Source organism: Geotrypetes seraphini, chromosome 7, assembly GCF_902459505.1.
Source record: "Geotrypetes seraphini chromosome 7, aGeoSer1.1, whole genome shotgun sequence".
Classification (NCBI taxonomy): domain Eukaryota; kingdom Metazoa; phylum Chordata; class Amphibia; order Gymnophiona; family Dermophiidae; genus Geotrypetes; species Geotrypetes seraphini.
The window spans coordinates 104,796,724-104,809,086 of NC_047090.1; the positions used below are offsets into that span (position 1 = coordinate 104,796,724).

The following is a 12,363-nucleotide window of genomic DNA, read 5'->3' on the forward strand; positions in this document are numbered from 1 at the left end:
TTGAGCTGGGTCCGCTCTCAGTTGGCATCCGGATATGAAAATCCTGATTTCTGAGCACTGGGAGAACCTGGAGGGCTCTCTTAAAGTGGCAAAATTAATGTCCAAGCTATATTCTATGGACCAGGATCTCCAGCAGATGTTTATTATGCCTAAAGTGAACTCTCTGAAGGCTCAGATGACCAAGCGTACATCCCTTCCCAATGAGGGGGTTGTAATGCTTAAGAAGCAACAGGATCACAAACTAGACATGTTGCTCAAGAGGAAGTTTGAAACCCCCTTTGTGGCTCGAGAGTGCCATTCTAAATTGCATGACCCAAGCGGTACATATTCGGAACCCTTTTCCCAGCTGTTGCTTGTGGGAGTGGACTATGTGGCTGATGCTTTGTATGATCTCCTTTAAGTAGTGGGCAAGGTCTCAGCTTATTCTGTGCCTGCTCACAGAATCTTGTGGATAAGATATTGGGCTGGGGATTCCATGTCCAAAACCACGCTCATCAGACTTCCTTTCAGGAGCAATATGCTGTTTTGACAGGAGTTGGATAACTTCATGGCTAGTGTCCAGGACCGCCACCCAAAGTTACTCCTGGATGGTAGGCTTAGGATTGCTAAAGGGCAAGCTCGGGGGGTCCTTTCGCAGCTTCCGCCGTTTGTGCCTTTTCTCCTCTGGGTCCTTGTCACAGAGATCCTTTTAGAGTCCACGGCAGAGATTTTCAGTGAATAGAAAATCCCAGGGCTCTGCCTCCTGCCCAGGAGGGCAGCCCAAGAAGTTGCAGTGATGCCAGGCATCCTGCCTCCGCATGCAAGATCAAAGTCAAGGCTGCAGGACTTCCTGGAGGCAAGAGAGGCTATCATGACCGACCAGTGGGTTCTGGAAGTCATCAGGAATGGCTACAAATTGGAGTTGGCCCATCCTTTCTCTGCCTGGTTTATAGACTCGCTAGAGGGGAGACCAGAAAGAGCAGCCCAGGTCCTCTGAAGGTTGCTGGACATTCAGGCCATTGAGCAAGTTCCAGCTACAGATTTGGGTTCTGACAGATATGCCATATACTTCGTCGTGCCCAAGAAAGGCTCAGAGGATTGGAGGCCCTTTCTGAACCTCAAGTAAGTCAAATCATCACTCAAAGTGCCTCATTTTCATATGGAGACTCTCCGGTTGGTCATTGCTTCCATCCAATTGGGGGAGTTCTGGCAGCACTGGACTTGACAGAGGCGTATCTCCAAATCCTGATATTTCAGGATCACAGGTGCTTCCTTCATTGTCATGTCATAGAACAGCTTTTGAATTCAAGGCTCTCCCATTCGGTCTGACTATATCTCCCCCCCCCCCCCCCGGGACCTTCATCAACGTGATGGTGTTCATGGCGGCTGAACTCCACAAACTGGATGGCTTTTCCACCCTTACTTGGACAACTGGCTCCTCAGAGCCCCCTCATGGGAGGAAGCAGAGAAAGCAGTGTAGACAGTCTTAATGACCCTTCAAAGTCTGGGTTGGATTGTCAACTTGAGGAAGAGCCAGCTGCAGCCTGTCCAGTCCCTGGAGTACCTGGGTATCCGTTTTGATAGGGAGAAAGCTTAGGTGTTTCTTCAGAGGCACGCAGGCTGAAACTTTGGGACCAAACCTCAGCTTTCCTGGCACAGCTGTCTCCGTCAGTCTGGAACTATCTTCAGGTCCTTGGCTCAATAGCGGCCATGATGGAAATGGTTCCTTGGGCATTAGCACATATGCACCCCCTACAGCACTCCCTTCTTTCTCACTGGTCTCTGCAGAGGGATACTGCGTGTTTGGCTACCCTGGACAACGGTAGCCCGCTGTAGCATAGCTGCTTGGCTCCGTCCTCAGTTGCTCTCCTCAGGGATGCATCTACAGATCGACTCCTGGACCACACTGACAACAGATTCCAGTCTCCTAGGCTAGAGAGTGCATTGTGAAGATCTTCCATTGCAGGGACAATGGGCCCTATTGCAACGCCATTGGTCCATCAACAGGCTGGAACTCTGAGCGCTGATTCGGTTTCAGGCCTGATTGTTGAACAAGGTGGTCAGGGTGTTTTCCGACAATGCAACAGCAGTGGCTTATGTCAACAAATAAGGCACTAGAAGGCCTCAAAAGCTCTCTTCTGCTGGGTGGAGGCTCATCTTCTGGCCATTACGGTGGCTCATGTCACTGGAGTGCAAAACGTGCAAACAGACTTTCTCACAGACGGACTCGGACGAGTAGTCCCTCTCACCTCGGGCGTTTCAGAGCATTGTCGACCGTTGGAGCAGCCTGATGTTTGACCTCATGGCAATGGTGAGCAACAAGAAAGCATTGCAATTCTTTAGCTGCAGATTCGAGCACAGAAGCACCAGGATCGATGCACTGGTCCAACCTTGGCTGGTGGACGAACTCCTTTATATATTCTCTCTTTGGTCCATGGTAGGGAGAGTCCTGAGAAGAGTGACCAGACATTGGGGATGGGTTATCCTGGTAGCCCTGGATTAGACTCGATGCCCATGATGCACAGATCTGGTTTGTCTTAAGATTGGCCACCCTCTGAGACTTCAGCCATTCTTTGAACTCCTCTCTCAAGGTCTGATTGTTCTACAAGATCCAGATTGCTTTGTTCTCATGGCATGGCTCTTGGGTGCTTGGCTTTGAGCTGGAAGGGCTACTCAGATTTGTTGGTATGGGCTACTCAGATCTGTTGGTATTCACTCTTTTGAGAGCCAAGAAGCCTGCCTCATGCCAAGGCATGGGATACCTTCCAATGTTGGTGCTGCAATGAGCTGTTGGATCCCGCCACGACTTCAGTGTCAGCTGTGCTGTCTTTTCTTCAAGAAGATCTGGATATGGGGCTGGCAGTTTCCTCACTGAAAGTTTGAGTGCTGGAGTTTCCTGTTTCAGGTCCCAGGGTGCCAGATGCTTTCTATCTGCGCACTTGGATGTTGTCAGATTCTTTAAGGGTGCTCTGAGGCTGCGGCCCCTGGTTCGCTAGCCCTGTCTGTCCTGGAACTTGAACATCATGCTGAAAAGGCTCAAGATTTCCATTTGAGCTATTGCAGGATTTGACACTCATGGACCTGACTATCAAAACAGTGTTTCTGGTTGCCATCACTTCTGCAAGGCATGTCTCTGAACTGCAAGCCTTGTCATGCAGGGACTCTTACCTGTGTAACATAGTAACATAGTAGATGACGGCAGATAAAGACCCGAATGGTCCATCCAAAGGCGTGGAACAAATCCTTTTCAAACGTAAAAATTGTCCCACTGGGATATTTTGACGTAAATGTAAAGGGTGATGGCTGGTATAGTGCAGCAGAGTATTTCTGTCTGTGGGTTTCCTAAAGACAGTATAAATAAACCCTTCAGGTGTGCAAGTTATTGAAAGATCCAGAAAACAAATTTGTTTGGGATGGGATTGAAAAGTGAATTTCAAATTATTGTCACATTGGTTAATTCAAACGAAGAACTCTTCTAATTGAACTCTGTCTCCTCTCCAGACAATGAAAACATCATCTATAAAGCGTTTCCATATTATGATTTTTGATTTCCAGGGGGTAGATTGTAAAAATTGTTCTTCAAAGGCTGCTACATATAAATTCACTACATCTGAAGCAACTGTAGCCCCCATGGCTGTTCCCTTCACTTGCATAAAATACTGATGTTGGAACAGGAAAAAGTTTTTCTTTAAAACAAATTCCAATAATGTTACAATAAAAGAGGTAGGTGGTTGAGCTGGAGCTTCTCTTTGATCTAGGACTTGTTGGATCACTTGTAAAGCCCTCTCCTGTGGAATGTTGGTATATAATGCTTCTATATCAGCTGTCACTAATAATATGTGTTCTCCTTCAGGGATGACACATTGATCTAATTTTAGCATAAAATCAGTTGAGTCCCTAATATGGGATGCAGTGAGGGGTACAAGAGGTCTCAAAAATATGTCCACATATATCGATAATGGTTCAAGCAATGAACCTTTAGATGAAATGATGGGTTCTGTGAATTTTTATGTATTTTGGGTAATAAGTAAAGTACTAGTGTTATAGAGTGTTGAACTGTCAAGAAAGCAGACTCTTTTTTGGTGATGTGACCTACCGCCAAGGCTTCTACTAGTATATTATCGATCACACACTTTATCTCGATAGATGGATTGTGATCTATAGGATTATAAAAAGTTCTATCAGAGAGTTGTCTGTTTGCTTCTTGTATATACTTGTCGCGGTCCATCATTACTACTGAGCCCCCTTTGTCTGCTGCTTTGATAACTAGAGAGGTGTCGTTCTGTAATTCAACCAAAGCCAACCTTTCTGATCTAGATAAATTCTGATCCCTTACCGGGGGATGAGAGTTTGTTTGTATTTCTTGCATAACCAATTTTTGAAAAGTATCGATGATTGTATCTATTGCAGCCTCCCTTCGCTCTTCAAGCACATTCGAAGAGAAAGATTGCCTCTTCCTGGACTGAAGCCAGGACAATTCTACCTGATGAGATTTGCTAGGTGGCGACTTTGTTGTCCCTTCACACTTCCACCTGGGTAAATGTAGCAGCTCAAGAGGACTGCTTGGGAGCCTCAGTTTTGAGGGCAGGCTTATTTTTCCCATCTGGGGTTTCTGGGACTGCTTAGATACGTCCCTTTGTTAAGCATTCCATCCCTAGTACACTAGATAGGGATGGTATGCTGAACCCCCTCCCCCCGTCCATCATTGGCGATGTGCCTGCTTGGACCTCCTGCTACCTGAAGGCCATGTCTCTGTCTTGCTGCCAGCTGTTATAAATTGGAAGACATTGTATATTGAATATATATAGTTACTTGGGGTTTCCCTGAGTTCTACAGTTTTATTTGAGATTTTTGTAAATAAAGAATACACTCCTCCCTCCTTATTCGCGGTTTCGGCACTTGCGGTTTTGACTGTTTGTGGTTTTTTGTGCGGGGACCCCCTTAGTGAATCAACCTTTCCTAGTGGTCTAGCGGTAACACAGGGCAGGAGCATTCTTCCTACACTCCTGCCCTGCATCAAAATGACTGCTGTGAGTTCCTGTGGTCTCACAAGACTACGATGGGAACTCCATGGCAGCCATTTTCTATGATGGCTCTGCACAGGACAGGAGTGTAGGAAGATCGCTCCTGCCCCGCATCACTGCTAGACCACCAGGTAAGGTCCAGGATGCAGGAGGGAGGCGGGGGAGGGTCAGAGTCGGCGCAAAAGTTATTCACAAATTTTAAATATTTGAGGGCTGGCTCTGCCCCTAACCACCACGAATACGGGGGTGAGGGGGGAGTGAATTTCTGCCTTTCCTCAGTGTGTTTATGAGCTATGTGTTACCCTTTATGAGCAGATCAAGTCTTGGGGAAATTTTCCTGTTCTCTTTCTCCTGCTTTCCTGTAGGGCTGTCGCTGGCTTTGAAAGTAACTGACTGGGGGCAGCAAAGAGCAGAGAGGAGGAGGTACTGAAAACAGTACCGTATTTTCACATAGATAACGCGCACCCAAGTAAAACGCGCACACAGTTATAGCGCGCGAAAAACACAAATTTATGTACAGAATTTTTTATATACCGCGCACACCCGTATACCACGCATGCTGCCAGACTCTCCTTTCGCCCGCCCCGACTCTCTTTTCGCCCGCCCCGACTCTCCTTTCCCCCTTGAAGTCCTGTCCCTACCCTGAAAGCCTGATTCCCCCCCCCCCCCCGACGTCCGATTCCCCCCCCGCAGGACCGCTCGCACTCCCACCCTGAAGGACCGCTCGCACCCACACCCCGAAGTAGCGCTCGCACCCCCACCCGAAGGACCGCTCGCACCCCCACAGCTCATGGGACCTGCAGTTCAGTAACAAAGCTAAGAAGCCAACTAGAGGAGGAGGTCAGGTTGTGAGAATATATGCATGCTGTCCTTGGAGAACACCTGTTACAGGTAAGTAACTTTGCTTTCTTCCAGGGCAAACAGGTATAACATTTTTACATAGTTCCCCCCCCCCCCCAATTCCCACCCCGAAGGACCACTCGCACCGCTTCCTCTTCAGGCAGCGCAGCACAGGGCTCTGAGAAGGGGCAGGACCGCCGGCAGAGGAAGCAGCTGGGCTGGCATCCGGAAACAAGGTAGACAGCTTCTCCATGGGGGAGGGGGGAGGCTGTTGGGGTGCGAGCGGTCCTTCGGGTGGGGGTACGAGCGGTCCTTCTGGGTGATAAATCGGGGGGGGGGGAACTATGTAAAAAAAATTTTGTACAACGCGCTTACGCGTATAACGCGCAAGGGTATGCGCGGTATGTAAAAACCACGTATAACGCGTGCGTTATATGCGAGAAAATACGGTAATCAGTATTTCCTGCAACAGACTCTCAGGAGCAGATGCAAGACCCTTGGTTAAGCATACCATCTCTATCTATTGGAAGATTTATCAAGGTGAGAACCTAATCTTTTTTTCTAGAGGCATGATGCTGACAGCTTGGGATTCTCATTTGTGAGAATGTTATACCTGTTTGCCCTGGAAGAAAGCAAAGTTACTTACCTGTAACAGGTGTTCTCCAAGGACAGCATGCATATATTCTCACAACCTGACCTACTCCTCTAGTTGGCTTCTTAGCTTTGTTACTGAACTGCAGGTCCCATGAGCTGATGTCGGACAGGAAGGCACCAGCACGCGTTCAATACCTATAGTGCCTTAAAATTAAAAATGACAGTGTACCGGGTTCCATGGATATTGCCATCTGTGAGAATATATACATGCTGTCCTCGGAGAACACCTGCTTCAGGTAAGTAGCTTTGCTTTCTCCAAAGACAAGCAGGTATAACATTATACAGGTAAGTAACTTTGTTGTTTTATTGAAAATCTTCCTCGTATATGAATTCATATGTGCGCAGCTCCATAAAAGCTATTTAAGATATATATTTCAGGTGTGTTTTCGTTGGTTTTGTTTGTCTTCCAATTTATTTTTGGCCTGGCAGTTTTAAACTATTCCTTTGGACTTCCAGCTTTGTCCAGGATATTTTACCTATTTAACACCCTTTCCATTGTTAAAGGCCACAGTCGTACTCTTTTTGACCACCACATGTGCAGTCTAGTGTTAAGTAATTAGTAACTGTGAGGGTCCCTTACCCCAGAGAGAGTGAATGTGGCTGGCACAGCATATCCAGCCCAGGCAAGTCCGTTGAGGAAAAGATGGACCAGGGAACTGAATTAATGTCTTCATACAGTGTTGCGGAGCTACCTGGTGGACACATGTCATTAATTTTATTCTATTGTTTTAAAGAATTTATTTGTAATAAGAAAAACAGCTGAGAAGGTACTATAAGTGTGCGTGTGCAGTGAGAAAATCAGTGTTTATCTTTTGCATAATATCTGTTTGTTTTACAAACAATTTAAAGTTGAGTTCTTGTTGTACCCCCTGCCAGCTTTCTACAAAGCAACTATTTCTGGACATTAATAGCTCTGCCAGAGAAAAAGCTAGCCTCATCTGCATATTTGGCCTAGCTGTTTGATTTTGTGTGCACTCTTTTAATTTTTAAAACCTGTACGAGGGGTTGCTGAAAAGTTCTCAGCCAACCAAGAAGAGAATGATGTGGAGCCATGAAACCTACAAATTATTCCCTACTTTTCTTGATATTCTTTGTTTCAATGAAATGAAAATTATCAAAAAAAGTGTGGAATAACTTCTAGGTTTCATGGCTCCACATCATTCCTTTCTTGGTTGGGCTAAGGATATTTTAGCAACCCCTTGTAGAGCAAAACCTTTTTTTCTTTGATCCTCTTATTGCATTTGTGAGTTATTGTTACATAAATTTGTAATTCAGTTGAATTTTAAAAAGTGAATTAATGAATGTCATATTTATCCTCTGAGGGCATGGTAGCTATAACTATCTGACAACTAACAGTGGTGAGACAATTTAGATTATGGAAAGAAAAGTAGGTTGCAGGCATAAAAAAGAAATTCATAGCTAATTTAGCAGATTCTATAAGCCATAAAAAAATTACTGAAACTGTACTTTCAATAACAGGGAAATTAATGATCTTTTTATTTTTCTATTTTTTTAGGATTTCTTCTTTTATTCCTTAGTTTATGATCCACAGCAGAAGACACTTTTGGCGGATAAAGGGGAGATTCGAGTTGGAAACAGATACCAGGCGGACATTACAGACTTGCTGAAAGAGGGTATACTTGACAAACTCCTTTTTAGATTATTAATCCACATTTCAAATGGTCATCATTCTGAGGTTGCATTTTCACTTCATGAATAAAAATGGAGCTAATTTGGTTAATTCAAAATGTTTTCTTACATCATCATTTTTATATAAACCTTGTAGTTCTTGAAAAATAGATAATACAGAAAACAGAATCATAGTTGGATCATGGGATCTAATATGCACATTAGTTCTGCAGAAACTCCTCAGTCTCAGATTTTATCCTCAGATCTGTGGATCCTCTTGAATTCTCTTAATGCTTTGGCATCTTCCATTTTTGGGGTGAGGTTAAATCATGCAACTACTACAGCTGCTGTTAATAAATATTTCTTTATGCCGCTAGGAATTTTACCCCCTTTGAGCCTTATCATGACCTCAAATTTCCTTTTTGTTGAAAAATACTTGTTTCATGTGCAATATTTCATGTATTTCAGGGATTAGAAAATTTCTATCGTATCCTCCCCGTACCCTTTTCTTTTAGTTATAACTATGCAAATATTTAAGCCTTGTTTCATAGGCCTTAAGGTTCAGAGTCTGCATTATATGAATTCCCATACTAGAAATAGAGAAACATGACAGCAGGCAAAGGCCAAATGGCCTATCCAGTCTGCCCATCTACAGCATATACTATCTCTTCCTCTCCCTAAGAGATCCCATGTACTTGTCCCACACTTTCTTGAATCCAGACACAATCTTTATCTCCACCACCTCTACCAGGAAACTATTCCATACATCTACCAATCTTTCTTTAAAAATGTATTTCTGTAGATTACTCCTGAGCTTTTCACCTCTTCACCTCATTCTATGCCTTCTCACTCTAGAGTTTCCTTTTAATTGAAAGAGACTCACCTCATGAGTATTTATGCCACATAGTTATTTAAATATTTCTATCATATCTCCACTCTTCCACCAAAGGTCTATCTAACCTCGCTATCCTATTTCTAACAGAGGGCTAATCCAGGTCACAAGTAAGTTGAATCCCCTAAACTAGCAAGATTTCATGTGACTTTTCAAATTGTATTTGGAAGATTCTGAAAATGAGAGATGTATAGGTAGGCTCCTGCATACTGAACTACTCACTAGTACTGGGGCCTTTGGATTTGCCATAACTACCAATTCACTTCTTTTGCCCTCCACTTCCTTTGCTTTTATTCTTCTCTCCTATTCCACAAATTTACTCCTATTCATGGTAAGAGTAAATAGAGTCTCTCTTTCTCTGAATGGCACCAACACTCTTCCTTCCATAAATTCTCTGGAAATTTTAAACTCACCTCTCTACAGTTTCTTGTCATATCTCATGATTGTTGCTGCACAGTACAGCACTTACATTTAAAGCACTTTCTGGATCAAACATGAAGAATCCTTGATTTAGTTCCTTGATCAGTTTTTCTATACTGTGAGTAAAATGGGGAATGATACGGAAGCAGGATTTACAGCCCCTAGGGAGGGACACAAAAGTCATAAGGCTGACATTAAAGGTGGTCATGCTTGATACAGGGTTCCAGAAGGAGCAGGGCTGAATTTATTTGGATTTAGCTCACATCTTTTTAGTAGTAGCTCATGGTGGATTACATTCATGTAAACCAGGTATTTCCATGTACTAAGAGGGCTTACAATCTAATCTTGTATCTAAGAAAATGGAGGGTTAAGTGGCTTGCCCAAGATTGCAGAGATCAGAAGCGGAATTTAAACTTGGCTTTGCTAATTTTCATCCTGCTACTCTAACCACTCCAGACTAGAAACAGCTCCTATTCATGCTTCGTGCTCAGAAGCACACTTATATATACACACTAAGGGGGAAATTCTATAAAAGTTAGGTGCCTAACTTACCCCCCCCCCATTTTTAATAAGCTGAGGTAGAGGTTTCTACTGCAGCCCTGGCTGCTAAATGCTTTGATGCTCATAGAATTTTATGAGCATCAGAGCAGCGTTGGAGCATTTAGTGCCCCAGGCTATGGTAGAAACCTCTGTGGCGGCCAATTAGTAAATTGGCTTCAATTATGAACTTTAACAAACTCATAATTGAAAAAAAAAATAATTAGTTGGGTTATAGCCTGTGCCTATCTTCATAGGCATGATTCTACAAAAGATAGACACTTAACTAACTCCAAAGTAGGTGTGTTTAGGAGCGGAGAAGGACATAGGTGCCACTAAGCATGATTTTCTAAAGGACTTAAGTTCCTATATTACAGACGCCTAAGGCCTTCTTTTACGAAACTGCGATAGCAGTTTCTAGCGCAGGGTGCCACGCTGAATGGTCCATGCTGCTCCCAACGCTCATTGAGTCCCTGTGAGCGTCGGGAGCAGCACGGGCCATTCAGCGTGGCTCCCCGCGCTAGAAACTGCTATTGCAGTTTCATAAAAGAGGGAGAAAGTTTTAAATTAGGTGCCATTCTGTATAAGGCACCTAAGTGTGATTGACGAGATACGGTTATCTTTTTAGATGCCATTTTCAGAATTTTCCGATGAAAACAAAACCAAAAAACTGTGGATACAGATGTTCTGGAGATCATTTATTATACACTGACATATAAAAACATGAAAATATAATGATAAAAATCCATAATTGACTTTCCTGCTATGTAGATAATGTATTTTGCACAGACATGTACCACTAAGCTGGCTAAAAAACAAACAAAGGCAAAATTAAATCATCTTTTTTTTTTTTTTTTTCCAGTAAAAAGATGTGTTTATTGGAGGAGGAAAGAGGACAGTGTATATAGATATACAGAGATAACAAGAGAGATAAAGCTTGAAAAACTATCACATTCTTTTGTCTAGTTGTGTCCTTAATGAATTCATGTCCTGTCCCAGGACCAAGACCTAAGAATTATAGATGTATCAGTGGAGAGTATAAGCAGTTCTGAATAGGGCTAATTTTTGTAGCTGATAGGGTGATAGTCCTTCCAGGTTAAACATTTCTAAGGTCTTTGTAAGATTTTGTGGTATGGCTCCCAGTGACACTTAAAACCCCAATCATGTTTTTATTATTGGTACCAAACTTGATTTATTTTTTTCCAGATTCTTTTAGTTTCATTTGTAAGTCCTGATATTTCATGATCTTTTCCAGTTCTTTCTGTCGCTGGTATTGATACTTTTGCAGTGTTATATTTGATGTAGTGTACCCTTATCAGTTTGGATTCTAAAATCCCATAGTATTTTTAATCATTTTCTATGACTTATCCTTAATTTCATGTGCCCAGTAATTGGTCAAACTGAATACTTATTTTTATTTATTTATTTATCCATTTATCATTATTTCAACAAAATAAGCTTATTGAATAAACAAAAGCTTTCCCAAATTAAAATATACAAAGAAAATACAATACTCATTCAAAATTCAAATACATACAAACTTTTGAATAGTCCACTTTAGAGAGAGAAACAATTCACATTCATTGAGAATGAAAAAATAGAGTTAAAGTAACAAAATCAAATGGTAGCTCGTTGTCTTCATTTTAAATCAGACCAGTAAATTGGAGTCAATTGGAATTCTGCATTGTCACTCCCTTCCCTTCCAAAAAATACTGCAATTGGGAAGGTTCATAAAAAACATAAGTATTCTGATCCAAGTAAATGACACATTTACAAGGAAAACACAATTGAAATTTTGCCCCCAAAGTTTTAACATTCTCTTTCAATTCCAGGAATCTTTTCCTTCTTGCTTGTGTTGTTCTTGAGACATCAGAGAATATAGAAATTTTCCCATCCATGAAGGAGACTTCTTTCAACCTAAAAAATAGGCGAAGAAGTGCTTCTTTATCTTGAATAAATACAAATGTCACAAGAAACGTTGTTCGAAGTATAATTTCTTCCTCTGAGGTTTCCAAAATTCTAGATATATTGATAGGGCTTAAATCCACATTAGATTGAACAGCTTCTGAGGAGGAAGGCTTTTTAACAGAAACCGGTATAAAGTATATTTTATGTAGAGGAGGAAGCCCTTCTTCGGGGTATTTAAAAACTTCTTTCAGAAATCTATAGAACAAATCTTTGGGGGACATTATAAATGTTTTGGGGAAATTCTCCATATTTTCCATTTTCCTCAAAAACACCAATTTGTCCTGAGTAAGTAAATTACAAGAAGATTGAACTCCTTGAACAGATTGCTCTAAGGATTTAACTTTCTCCCCTTGGGCTTTTAAATCCTCTTCAAATTTTTGCATATTCACATTTTGATATTGAACAAGTGGTAGGATTCCC

The 12,363-nt window shown here is 42.4% G+C and overlaps 1 protein-coding gene across 8 annotated transcripts in view; it reads left to right on the forward strand.

The window, feature by feature from the left end:
• Positions 1-12,363, forward strand: part of MTA1 (metastasis associated 1) — a 428,762-nt gene that overhangs the window by 157,408 nt on the left and 258,991 nt on the right. For all 8 annotated transcript variants that reach the window (XM_033951860.1, XM_033951862.1, XM_033951865.1 and 5 more), the window contains one exon: positions 8,014-8,131. In XM_033951860.1, coding sequence (XP_033807751.1) covers positions 8,014-8,131 — 118 coding nt within the window. The remainder of the gene's footprint in view (positions 1-8,013; positions 8,132-12,363) is intronic.